This window comes from Corythoichthys intestinalis, chromosome 3, assembly GCF_030265065.1.
Source record: "Corythoichthys intestinalis isolate RoL2023-P3 chromosome 3, ASM3026506v1, whole genome shotgun sequence".
Taxonomy (NCBI): Eukaryota; Metazoa; Chordata; class Actinopteri; order Syngnathiformes; family Syngnathidae; genus Corythoichthys; species Corythoichthys intestinalis.
In genome coordinates, this window is record NC_080397.1 from 43,494,790 (window position 1) to 43,509,034 (window position 14,245).

The 14,245-nt window shown below is 38.4% G+C and overlaps 1 protein-coding gene across 1 annotated transcript in view; it reads right to left on the reverse strand.

The window, feature by feature from the left end:
• Positions 1 to 14,245, reverse strand: part of arid3c (AT rich interactive domain 3C (BRIGHT-like)) — a 39,050-nt gene that overhangs the window by 13,730 nt on the left and 11,075 nt on the right. Inside the window, exons 4-6 of the mRNA XM_057832210.1 lie at positions 9,518 to 9,701; positions 1,965 to 2,194; positions 450 to 746 (exon numbers count right to left, since the gene is read on the reverse strand). Of these exons, the coding sequence (XP_057688193.1) occupies positions 450 to 746; positions 1,965 to 2,194; positions 9,518 to 9,701 (711 nt within the window). The remainder of the gene's footprint in view (positions 1 to 449; positions 747 to 1,964; positions 2,195 to 9,517; positions 9,702 to 14,245) is intronic.

Below are 14,245 nucleotides of genomic sequence, written 5' to 3' on the forward strand. Positions count from 1 at the left end.
CTCGTTGGGGCAAGGGCAGCTGGTTGGGGGCCTAAGGCGATCGCCTACTTCGCCTGAATAGTAGATCCGCCTATGGGCTTGGGTGTGGTCAGAGAAAATTAACTCAACTTTCCAGAAAATGTGATTAGCTAGAGCCAGCATTTAACAAAGATAGGGCCAGGTCGATTTGATTCTGTTTTATCCTTACTAAATAAAATCATTTATAATGGCATTTAATGTTTACTGGGTTCTCTTGGTTTGCTGCTATATATTGGGGTGTTAGGGGAAGAGATGGGTCACAGAGCGAGTGAAAGACAAGAGATTGTTGCTATATAGGATGACAATGCTAAAAATAAATTAATTAGTTTTTTTGTTTTTTTTAAACTAACAAATGGAGAAGGGACTTGTCAAAATTCCCATCACTTATCTTTGCTTTTGGAACTTGTCTAAAACAATCCAGGAACTGTCACCTCTGTTGTTGAGTTTGATGCTTAGCGGTATCTGGGTCGCCATGGCCAACATATTATGTTGCAGTGCTTGTTGCATGACCCTCTGTTGCTCCTCTGCTACCATCATCTTCTTCTTCTCCTGGGGCTCGCTGCTTTCTAGCTTGTCTCTGAGCTGCTCCAAAGTAGCAGCCTGTATTACAGCTGCAGCTTGAGTCGCCGCAACTGCTGCCTGGCTCGTCACAGATGCAATGTGATGGCGATTGGGAGACAAAGGGAGGACTACTCGACTGGACAGACAGCTGGCCACCATGGAATCCTCTGGAAAAGGGAATGCGTTTTATTTGTAGCTCATTCACTGCTATTGACAAGGACACTCATCAGTTATATTTTTCAGCAGGGATAGATGGGAGGTGGATGGGTTCTACGCTGCCTCATTGTGAATTTAAGTTTGGAAACAATTTTGGAGGTGATACTTGTTGTCTAAAGTTGTAGAACTAATATCCTCAGAAGTAGAGATGTCCTGAACGATCGATGCCGTTCGATCAGGTACGATCACGTCATTTTCAAAGTATCGGAATAGGCAAAAAAATATCAGACATGCCTTTTTTTAATATATATATATATAATTTAATTAAATCGTTTTCTAATTGTATTTAACGTTACAGACATAATATGTTACACTCATCCAGAGTCTTTAGTTTAGGCTTAAGATAGGGTTATCAAATTTATCCCGATAACGGCGGTAATTAATTTTTTAAAAAATGTATCACGTTTAAATATTTAATGCAATTAATGCATGCGCTGCATGACCCACTCACACATTGTCGCGCACAAGCTGTAATGGCGCCGTTTTACCTATATAGAGAGCTAAAAGGCAACGTAAAATGAGTAGAGTGAATTTTGGCAGCCTTAGGAGCCTGTTTTTAATTGGCTAAAGCCTTACAATCCCTCTCCCTACGATTAGAAATATCGTGGGAAGCAATGTGGGGAAGCAAGGTAGCAATTGATCTTTTTCTTAACACCCTATGTTATTTCCCAACTCAGAGAAGATATATCAATTGGTAGCACTACGCACAGTCATGGTTGCTAAAGGCGTGTTACATCCACCCATCATGCATTTGGGCATGGCCACAGTATCATTTACTGAAAGCTCAACAAATACACTAGATGGAAATATTTAGTCACAATATACAAAGTCACAAGTCTTTCTATCCGTGGATCCCTCTCACAGAAAGAATTTAATAATGTAAATGCCATCTTGAGGATTTATTGTCATAATAAACTAATACAGTACTTATGTACCGTATGTTGAATGTATATATTCATCCGAGTTTTATTCATTTTTTTCTTAATGCATTGCCAAAATGTATATGATCGGGAAAAATTATCGGGAATGATTTGAATTGAATCGGGAGCAAAAAAAAGCAATCGGATCGGGAAATATCGGGATCGGCAGATACTCAAACTAAAACGATCGGGATCGGATCGGGAGCAAAAAAACATGATCGGAACAACCCTACATAGAAGTTATCTTACCTTTCTCAAACACAGGTATCTGGGAATTGGTGGGCATTTGTAAGTGGGCAAGTTGTATCCTTGGTGAAGACAGCAGTGCTGGGGTGCCCACAGGTGAATAGTTGAAGATGGGAGAGCCGTAGCTCTGCCGACGGCCCTCCCGCCGATTACTGTCAATAGCGGCCTGAAGCTCACTGGGAGAGCTCAGTCCCCGCTTTTCACATTCATATGGATAGAGGTACTTCATGTACCTGTGAGAAAAGAACATATTCTCAGTTATTAATGTTTTCATTTTACAAGTTTCAACAAACACCAGACTGTGACGTAGTAAAATTAGTAATATAAATGGCAGAAAACACTCAGGTGACTTGAAGTTCCGCTCTGAGACCCCCAATTTGGCCAACTTTCAAAATTGTCCGATATGCATGTGTGATACATCATTGGAAAGCTTAAAATCTCAATTTTCTGGGGGAAGAAAATTTTTGAACAGGAGGGCATTTAAAAAATAAAATAAAATTTAAACAGCAAAACCCTTATCTGGAGGTGAGAGCACGCAAGAGCAGAATTACAGACGCCATGACTTTAACAAGATACTATCGCGTACTTACCTTGTTTCGATCCAAAAACTCCCATGTAGCATGTATCACTGAGTGTCAAGACACTGCTGTGAATGACCACAGCCTGATTTTTGGGGGATTTTATGGGTGAAACATGGTAATATAACAAGGGTCGCGATGCAGAAATCACAGACATCAACGAGTGGTCGAGATTTTCATTTTTTATATATTTACCCTTTTAAACTTTTTTTTCAATTTTTCTTTGTTTGGAGCGATTGTTTATCATCTAATATATCGGAGAATATGCGACAGTAACAAAAAAAAAATACAATTGAGCGGTAGTTATGAGGTAGATATGCATGACTTTTTTACAGATGCCATTTTTTTGTGACATAATTTGTTTAAAAGTTTAAAATATGTGAGTGAATAATTTTTTAAAGTGTTTTTATTTTTAAAATGAAATATGAGACATTAATTAATGATTCTAAGCTAAAAACGACTGACATTTTGAATAATAAATATAATTAATTAGCTTCTTTTTATGGCTGGGTTGAAACAAAAGTGGTTGCGCGACGTCTGTAAACGGGGGTTTTCAGGGTAAAACGGACATATTATAAATAGTTCGGGGGCTTAATGCGCCATGAATTTGCTATGGCAGCATATAGACATCTTGTTCTATCAAACACAACAGTTCTTTTGGCTCAAAATACAGCAGTTTCTTTTAAAGAGGAGTGCAAGAGCAGAAACTGCTTTTTCAGTCTTGTCTCTGTTTTCCGCCATATATATTTCTTTAAAATGTAAGCGTAGTTAAGTTGCAGAAGACATTTTATTTTTTATTTAGAAAAATAGCAACCATCAGCCTATCTCAGGAATGTTGGCTGGTGAGAAGCCATTTTGCACTGCCAAGGTGGATCAAAGTTCGGAAGCTCAAATTGCTGAGGCAAGTGAAACATTACAATCCTGCCCTGTTACTTCCTTTTTATGAAAGTAAAGTCATTAATTTTAGTGGCATTCATATTCATACAGACAATGGCTTATAAATATCCACAGTGCACACTTTATTCTTAGGGGAAGCCACTTTAGGCCACCTGGCTCTTTTCTAGGAACAAGGGACACACGAAGAGAACTAAATATGTACTCAGCTCTAATCAATGCCAGGTTGTGTTTTGGAGACAAAAAAACAGACCAAGATCAATTATTTTTCAATGACCCTTAATTTATTTGACTTTACATTCACATATTTCTTTTTTTTTATGTAAATCATTGTCTGGTTAAATATTATGTTCTACTCGATGTATACTTAAAACATTAACATATTAAGTTTTTCAAAATAAATATTTTTTCCTTTTTTGGCACAACGCCCCCCCACCCCCTCTGTCTTAGCAGAGAATGGTTTGACCCAGCTCTAGCGCACACAAAGCTAAACTACGTCCGTGCCCTGGAGCGGGAAATTAAAATCTGTCATTGTTATAAACTCTAAACATGGCGAGTCATCATAAATCGTGTGCGCAGAAAAAAAAAAGAAAAAGAGATGAAGATCATAGAGGTGAATGAGAAAAAAATGAAATTTTTAAAAGATGGGCAAGAAGCCAGAGAATTAGGGCTAGAGTTGGCTGTGGACGGTGATGTCGGTAAGTGAACAACAGCCGCTAACACTGAACGTTTACACTCGGGATCACCGCGACCAAAGCCCGATTCGAGTCTGTCACCGGCTGCTTGTAGCCTATTGAGCTGCGGTATGACAAGACATGTTGCTCGCATTGAGAGAGAAGGTGATGGGTGATCAGAGACATATGTTAGTCTGTGGGGAGCAAGTGTGCGAGGCTGAATAGACTCGGGTCCAGTGGCTGGATTTATCCTGGGTTTACAACCCACTGTGTATCATACCAAACGCTAATACGAATCCATCACCGAAACAGCACAAACGAGCAGCAATCATGTCAAAGTTAAGTTTCGCTAAGTTAAGCGTGGCAGGCATAGCACTCTCAGTTGTATTGTATTGTAGCCTGCATGGGACAATAGATGGAAATTGTTTATATTGTGTCACATCACATTACGGTCTGTTAAATTTAACTGTCCATCTCAAATAATTTGAAAATTTACACTGTCATTGCTTGCAAAGCGTGAAAAGTACTGCGTATGTTGTCGTAACAAGCCAGTGGCAGGGGTGGGGTGGTGGGCCCTAGAATGGTCTCTTGTCCCCGGGCCCCTGCAAGTCTGTTGACAGCCCTGACTATAATAATAATCAATGTTTTCTTTTCAAAGAAAACAACTACATTGAATTTAAATTGAAAAAAGGATACAAATATTTTTATGAGGGGAAGGACTGGCTTCCACTGCATTGCAGGAATCTAATTGTTAAAATATACCCTAATTTTCGGACCATAAACCACTACTTTTTCCCCTCATTTTGAATCCTGCGTTTTATAGTCCAGTGTGGCTTATTTGTTGATTTATTTGGGTTAATAGGTAACACTTTATTTAACTGCGGCATCATAAGACTGTCATTAGAACATCATAATTATGACATGACACTATCATGGGCATTACTGAATGCTTATAACAGATGTCAATATGTGTCATGTGGCATATTATGTCACTAAATCCATTTATGTCCAGCTCAGATCTTTTACGTCCATTCAAAAGTGAGATAATTTGCTGGATGACACTAACCGACATCTATTATAAGCATTCATTAATGCTTATGACAGTGTCATGTAATAATTGTGACTGTCTTATGACAGTATTATGGCACCAGTATCTAAGAAAATGTTACCAAATACCACAACTAGCAATTAATGAAACAACTGGAACAGTAACTGAAGAAATAATTAGCACAGAACATGACTGTTATTTACATCTGTAGCGCCGCCACGCATGCTAGGAGGAATGTTGGATGACAACAGTGTTGAGAGCAGGTGGCAGCAGAGGTTGACTGTCTACCCCAAGCAGTGATGGCCAAATGAAGCTTTCAGTGACAATAAGGCTTTGCAGCCAACTGGTTCAAAGCTTAATGGTGGTTCATTTGGTCTCATGGTCTTATGGTGCCATTGTCAAATGAAGTGTTACCAGTTAATATCTTTTGGTGTAAATATCCCATAATACAATGAGGACAAATGCGGCTTTTAGTCCAGTGTGGCTTATCTATGAACAAATGCCGTTTTCATGTCAAATTTGGTGGCTGGCGGCTTATAGTCAGGTGCGCCTTATAGTCCAGAAATTACGGTATACAGTAAGTGAGAAAGAAACATGACAAATTCCGAGGTAGTGACAAAGAACACCTGAGCTGCAATGAAGCAAGATATTGACAGCATCGTGCTTTGAGCTGTGTCTGATTGATCATCAAATCAACTGCATTTCATAGCCATATTCGCCCTGTGATTGTTAAAACAAAAAGTGCAACAGTCTAGATGTGTACTCCAACGCTTGCCCCGTGTCAGCTGGGATAGACTTCAGCACACATTAACCTTAATTCACGCTACAGACAGTGTTGTCAGTACGTGTTACTGCAATCTGATTACTTTCCTCAGTAACGATTACTCTCACGTGTTCATTTTTACAAACCAGTAATCTGATTAAAGTTAGTTTCCTTAGTGTCTGCGCGTTACTATTTTGTATTGCCTCATAATGTATGTCGAATGAAGAATATTGTAGTCATGTACGAAGAGCATTTTGATTAGAAAATGTTTGAAAGGTTCTCGCTACGAGTTCGTTTCCATGGAAACCGCTCATCGCTCTTCCTGTTTTGGTCTCGAGTCACCTGCACTTGTGTTTTGGGACTGACGTGTGCCAGCGCTGATGCACATTCGAGCCGAGTACAGCCACTTGTTGAGATGTGCGAGGGAATATTGATCTGTATGCGTCCATTAATGAAAGTGGGTATTTTTTCTTCATTCTGGAGGATTCCAGCGATAGGTTAAAACTAGGGCTGTCAAACGATTAAAATTTTTAATGGAGTTAATCACAGCTTAAAAATTAATTAATCGTAATTAATCGCAATTCAAACCCTCTATAAAATATGCCATATTTTTCTGTAAATTATTGTTGGAATGGAAAGATAAGACACAAGACTGATATATACATTCAACATACTGTACATAAGCACTGTATTTGTTTATTATAACAATAAATCAACAAGATGGCATTAAGATTAACATTCTGTTAAAGCGATTCATGGATAGAAAGACTTGTAGTTCTTAAAAGATAAATGTTAGTACAAGTTATAGAAATTTTATACTATGTTAATGTTTTCGTTTTAATAAAATTTGTAAAATTTTCAATCAAAAAATAAATCAGTAGCTTGCCATTGTTGATGTCAATAATTACACAATTCTCATGGTGCTGAACCCATAAAATCAGTCGCACCCAAGCGCCAGCAGAGGGCGACAAAACTCCAAAAAACACAAGTAACAAGTGTACATGACTCTGAGCTGTCATTTAAATCTGTTTGAGCGGGGCGTGTGCGTTAATTGCGTCAAATATTTTAACGTGATTAATTGAAAAAATTAATTACCGCCCGTTAACGCGATAATTTTGACAGCCCTAGTTAAAACCGGTACATGCGCGGCCGTTTCGTAGCCTTGCCGTTGCAACGGCAGGTAGTCGTCGCTCACGCTCGTCCTCGCAAAGTCGGCGACCATTTTTTTTACCTCATATTCGTGTTGCACATTTATGCCATGAATTGACATGTTCGTTTAGCATCTTTGGGATGTGCTGTAAGTCCGATTGAGTGTAAAGTGCTTAGTTGCCGCCATGTCTGTGTACGGCGTACTTCCGTGTTGTGCGCGCGCCCTGACCTTTGTGTTTCCTGCATTGTGTAATTAATTTGTGTGTTGTGGATTATTGTGCAGTCAATTTGCATTATTTTATATTGGCACTGATATGCTGTTAACCCTAACCCGAAATTAAGAATTTTTGACATGAGGCTTAATCTTCGAGCTAGCGAGTTAAATAAGTCGGTGGAGTTGATTTAAACAAATTCCATGCAGTTTGTCAGTTATTTGTTAATTTCACGGCTCCGGAGTGGCTAAGATAGCGCAGGTCAGTGGTGGTTGAAATCAACTCCATCGACTTATTAAAGGGTATTACAACACCTGGGGAAATGCTAATATTCCATCAGTTATCCAAAAACGCATGCCTTTTGCGATTCATATCATCATAACTTCGTGTAATTACACACATCGCAACACCAAGAAAATGATAGAAATTTGGATCGATTGTCAAGCTAAAACGACCGGCGCCCGAGATCTCGGAAATCTAGCACATTGTGTGCATGACGTCACAACAAGGAAACAACCGACTCAGTGCTTAGTACTGAATGGCGACGATGATGGCGGACAATTTTGTTTCTAGTTGCAGCGACGAATCCAACGCAACGAACGTTCTTGTAATGGTGACAAGGAGAGTTATGAATCTTTCTATGGTGTTTTGGGTTATCAATTTGAGCCCAAACGAAATCCAACGCAGCCTAATGAAAGGATCATTGAGGGGAGCAATCACACTGATGAAACACCGGCAACAGATCGTGTGGGAAACACGGAATGGTTTGTTTTGCATTTCTTTTTGTGAAGCTGATACACCGTGACCGCAAAATAAAGTAATGTACAAAATAATTATCAATTATTGTGCTATCATAGGTTTTCGCTCTGCCAACAGACACAAATATGAATGGGATTAGAGGATTTGTTCTATATATTTTACGAGCTATAATTTATACATGTGTCCAGTCCTAAATCCAATGCGTGATAATTTTTTTATTATAAAAGAGCACTCACTCTGGCCATTTCGAGCTTGGCTGCTCCGCTCCATTGGTTAGCCTGGGGTGGTGGGGTGGTCTCATCAGAGCCAGTCATCATCTTCTTTCTTGATATCTCGGGACATTTAGGCGGTTGCGCCGCATCTGCTTTCAGCAGCAATTTCTTAGCAAAACCTGATTTCATTTGTCCATAGTTCGAATAGCTTTCAAGTGTCAAATGCGCACCATACAAAACCGTGCCGGAGGCTGGGTCTGCAAAATTAGCCCTCCTAGCACGGACGAACTTTACTCATTGTCTGCATAGTCCAGCTCTTTTTCTCGCATTCGGGAACTTATAGGTACTACATTGTGACAAATGGCTATTTGTACACCACGTAGCATAACAGGTTTGAACCATTTTAGCGATTTTTTGATAAAACAGGAAGGCAACTCTCTCGTCGATAAACAACGATGGCACCTGCCTCGACCTTTTGTTTCCTTGTTGTGACGTCTCCGCCCCATTCGGCTGTTTCCGGAATACTTTCGGAAATGTTCGTAATTTTCGATCTATTTTCGATAATTGCTCATGAATGTGATTTATTTTTTTGTTAACTTTGTTAATATTTGTTATCTTGCCACATAACGGTTCTATTGATATCTCACAGCGCCTCAGTATTATAATACCCTTTAAACCTCCGCTAACTCAAAGATCAAGCCTTATGTGAAAAATTCTGATCTTCCCATTTAAATTCAATTATCGGAAAGTCAATTACATGTGATGATATTTTTCTGTTGTCATTCTTATGTTGAGGCGGCAAAGGGAGAAAAATTGTTAAAAAGTAACTGATAAATTACTTATAAAGTAACTTAGGTACTTTGATAATAAATTAACCAGGAAAGAAACAAAATTACTCTTTTGAGACGTAATCAGTAATCAGTAATTAAATGACATTTTCAAGTAACCTGTGACAACACTGGCTATAGATAATAGTTAGCCAGCTTACTTATTGTAATTAAAATATGTGCTGTCTACAGTATATTTGTGTGTTGTAATAACTAATAATATCTAAAACTAACTGTAATCATAATATCGGTAATTTTCACATATAAACCCAGAAGTATAACAGAACGCTAGGCTTTTGAGTGGGACATTTGAAACAACTCCGCAATGTGTATCATTCATCTTGGTAACACTTGGAGCATTTGTGGGTCGCCTAGTAATTGTTCCCTGACTTGAGTGCTGGTTATCAAGAATCTGAAGTGTCATGTCTGCTCATACTCACTGTGTTCGGAGAGTAAAAGCTGCACTGGTAATGGAGGTAGGAAGGTTAAGGCCTTTGGTGATCTCTCGCCATATTTTCTTATTGATGACTTCCACTAAGCCGCCTTTTTCGGTGACGAGCTTGTAGAGCATGTAGAGATCCAACACCTGCTTTGCCATGATAGGAATCCGATTCACTGGGGTCCCTGCAGAAAGCGAGCACAATATCCAGAATCAATTCCATTAACTCTGGTTCCTCCATCAATAGGTGTCTCAACCTACTTATAAAAACAATTTATCTCAAGCCAGTCAAATGTCTGACAGTTTTGTTCACAGAAAGAAATGAAACATTCTGAAAGTTTCTACTTTGTTATCTAGTAATTGATTGGCGATGACTTTTTTTTTCCTTCTTAAATATAAATGCAACAATTCCGGCTGTGCCGGAAAAACCAACAAACATCTACAGATGTTTTGATAAAGTAAATGAATTGTATCTTACAGGAAAGAATGAAAACAAAAGAACTTTCAGTCAAGGAAAAAGTTTTAAAAGCATTCAGACGATTATCAGTTGCAAATTGGTGGAAACTTGATACTTAATGCCCAGGCTAAGACTTTTATTAACAAACTAAAGACACTAAGATAATCATTTGTATTTGCAATTAAGTGTCACGCAATGAGACAGAATGTACACTCTTTGTTTTAAGATTCCACAGTGGTTGACCCTGAGATAATTAACCTGCATTTTGCTGATAGAGTTCCATTGTGCCCATTGGATTTACCATAATAGAGATCAATAGCTCCAGAAATATAGTGCGAGCAGCAATGAGGCCTATACAGTGAGGGGGAGGAGAGCTTGAAGTATCGTCTGAGGTGGTAAAACCACATCAATTAAGGTCAGTAATTATGGGTTCATTTTGTGGTGCTGGCATGGGAACGTATGAGACTCTATTAAAACACAAGATTGATGTCCACCTCTCCTCTAAAGACAATATCATCAATACATCAAGGCTGCACAACTTGCAACCAGCAGAAAGTGCCGAAGTGGCTCGAGTTGGACCAAAAAATTGCATCAGCAGGTAATGAACTTTCACGGATAAGTGAATTGGTCTAATTAACTTGTTGGCTACCTTAGACAGCAATAGACGTCCAATTCATTTTAACGGGGAAGAATAACAGTGAATTATAATGTTTTAGTGGCATTAACGAAAAAATACATCTAATCCATTTGAACTGCTAAATAGCTGGCAGGGATCACTGAGTGCATTACATATTAGCATTATAATAGTTTTTAACCCCTTCGGGGACAGTGGTCACTACAGTGGTCAGTTATTTAAAAGTTGGAAATTCAGACATTTAACAGAGCAAGTACTGTATTTTTTGGACTATAAGTCGCAGTTTTTTTTCATAGTTTGGCTGGGGGTGCGACTTATACTCAGGAGCGACTTATGTGTGAAATTATTAACACATTATATCATTTCACATGTTATTTTGGTGTTTTGGAGTGACACTGATGGTTTGGTAAACTTGTTAGCATGTTCTTTATGCCATAGTTATCTGAATAACTCTTAATAGCTATGGCCATGTTCGCGTTCTGCCTTTGGCAATGTGTGGTCAATTGTATGATTGACTTTTTTATATTGAAATGCATGCTTTTAGTTTGTGGCGCTTTCACGCCCACGCGGGGGCGTACTCGCACTTGTTTACGCGAAGAAGAGCGCTCACACGCCTGAAGAAGACGGACAGCTACGCAGCTCTGAGTGAGTGGGCAAGTTAGCGAGAGAGAAACAAGACTGCGAACCTAAGTTCATTGTTTATGCTTGTAAAATATCTCTACAGAGGCAATGCCTGTGTGTATCATCTTTTCTGTTGTCGTTGTGTGTTTTCCACCCGCGATCAGACACTGAGAGTCAGTTGTGTGGTTGTTTGAACGATGTGCTAATGCTAGCGAACGCATGCAAACCGTTTGTGTCATTGCTGTAATAGCACCTAATTATCATTTATTTACGTTGATGCGAACCTGTTTGGTATCGAGGACGAAATTGATTCAGCAAATTATACGGACGTCCAGCATCGTCATCTGGGAGTTTAGCTGGCTGTATAGCCAGGACCGAGCCGTAGCATCCTGGTGAGGACAGTATATTCGCATTTCGTTGTTCATGCATCATGTAGCATCATACTTTACACTTATTCAGCATGTTGTTCTCTATTTTATATTAAATTGCCCTCAAGATTACATATCTGTTCTTTGTGTTGGATTTTATCAAGCAAATTTCCCCCCAAAATGTGACTTAATCTCCGGTGCGACCTATATATGTTTTTTTTTCTCTTCGTTGGGCATTTTATGGCTGGTGCGACTTATACTCAGGTGCGACTTGTAGTCCAAAAAACACGGTAACTATTTTTGGTCATTTTAAAAAAATCAAATATCAGCCATTATTATTATACTGTACAGTATTATTCTTTTAAATGATCATCATATATTTTAATATACATTTTTTATCTTTATGGATTAATGTATAAATGTATGCAGTGTTAAAGGATCCAAGGATAGAAAGGCTTGTAGTTCTTAAAAGAGAAACATTATTAGGCTATGGGTAAAATAATTTGATATTGAAACCCCTTTATGTTTTCGTTTTTGTACAATTTGTAAAATTAGTTTAACTAGTAGGTCGCCATTGTTGTTGACGTCGCAGGGCGGTGACGTCGCATAATTATGCTGCTGGGCTTCCAGAGTATGACTTTAGCGACATAAACATGTCGTCAGTTCAACCCTTTCAATTTGAAACTGAGAGAAACAGTAATGAGCATGACAGCACTGTCGATAATTCACAAAACGAGCAGCAAAAGCAAAAGGGACAGGAAAGACAGGATGAGATGAGACAAGAGTAGGAAAAAAGAACAGGTGTTCTGCCAAAATGTCATGAGCGAAACATCGACATGAGGCAAATTTGACAACCAAAGTACTTCCGGGCACTCTCAACTTCAGGCAGACCATACTAAAAAATGCCTTCAGAATATACTTAAATGTAATTATATCAAATAAGAATGGTTTAAATACGCGACGTGACTAATGTGGTCAACAGATTAACACTCTGCTTGAAGGCTAACACAATAAACACAATGGTTAAAAGTATGAGAGGGAAAGACATGCAAAAAATATTTTTGAGGCAATGAAAAGGTCAAAAAAATCAATAAAAACAAAAATAGTGAGTACTCGCCGCTTTCAACCGACGCCGCATGCGTGCGCATGTGTGCTGTTGCTTGCGCAAGCGTGCTGAGTATTGTTCAGGACGTTTCGCCACGTAGGAAGGAATGGCAGAAAACCAGTAGTGTTCGTCGAGTGACAGTGACAATCTACGTCACCACCCTGAGCGTCCATTGTGCGCCTAAAGCCTGGTGCCCTCCATAGGTCTAAAGATGTACTAAATATTATAGATTTTTAAATGAACGGCAATATTTTATGTGTTTCTAATCACATATTTTAGTAAATGAGAACAATTGTGGCTTATTAGAGCCTATAAGTCTTAACTAAACTAAATTAATACAAATTAAAAAGTTATAAATAAATACACACTGATTATAGCACCAAGTAACACTAAATTATTTTCCATAGTACTGTAATTTTTGGACTATAAACCACTACTTTTTTTCCTCTCATTTTGAATCCCGTGGCTTCTAGTCCAGTGTGGCTGACTTGTTAATTTATTTGGGTTAATAGGTAACACTTTATTTGACAGTGTCGTCATAAGACTGCCATAAGACCGTAATAATTAAGACATTACAGATATCATTAAGTGTCATCCGGAAAATTATGTCACTAACTCCATTTATGTCCAGCTCAGCAGCATCTTTTACATCCATTCAAAATGGAGATAATTTGCCAGATGACACAAAATGACATTTTCATCTGTCATAAGTAGAGATGTCCCGATCGATATGCTGATCGATCGGGTCCGATCACGTCATTTTCAATGTATCGGAATCGGCAAAACAATATCCGCCATGACTTTTTTTAATATATATATATTTTTAATGTAATCGTTTTCTAATTGTATTTAACATTACAGACATAATATGTTACACTCATCCAGAGTCTTTAGTTTAGGCTTAAGGTAGGGTTATCAAATTTATCCCGGTAACGGCGGTAATAGTTTTTTTTTTTATAAATGTATCACGTTAAAATATTTAACACAATTAATGCATGCGTTGCACGCATTGTCGCGCTCATTCTGTAATGGCGCCATTTTACCTATATAGAGAGATAAAAGGCAGTGTAAAATGAGTAGAGTGAATTTTGGCAGCCTTTGGAGGCTTATTTTAATTGGCTAAAGCCTTACAATCCCTCTCCCTACGATTAGAAATATCATGGGAAGCAAGGTAGCAATTGATCTTTGTCTTAAGACCTTAAGTTATTTCCCAAAGCAGAGAAGATATATCCATTGGTAGCACGACACACAGTCATGGTTTCAATTCCCATCATGGTTCCACTTCCCATCATGCATTGGGGCATGGCTACAGTATCATTTACTGAAAGCTCAACAAATACACTAGATGGCAATATTTAGTCACAATATACAAAGTCACATTTGTCCTTTAAGAATTACAAGTCTTTCTATCCGTGGATCCCTCTCACAGAAAGAATGTTAATAATGTGAATGCCATCTTGAGGATTTATTGTCATAATAAACAAATACAGTACTTATGTGAGTTGTATTCATTTTTTTCTTAATGCATTGCCAAAATGTATATG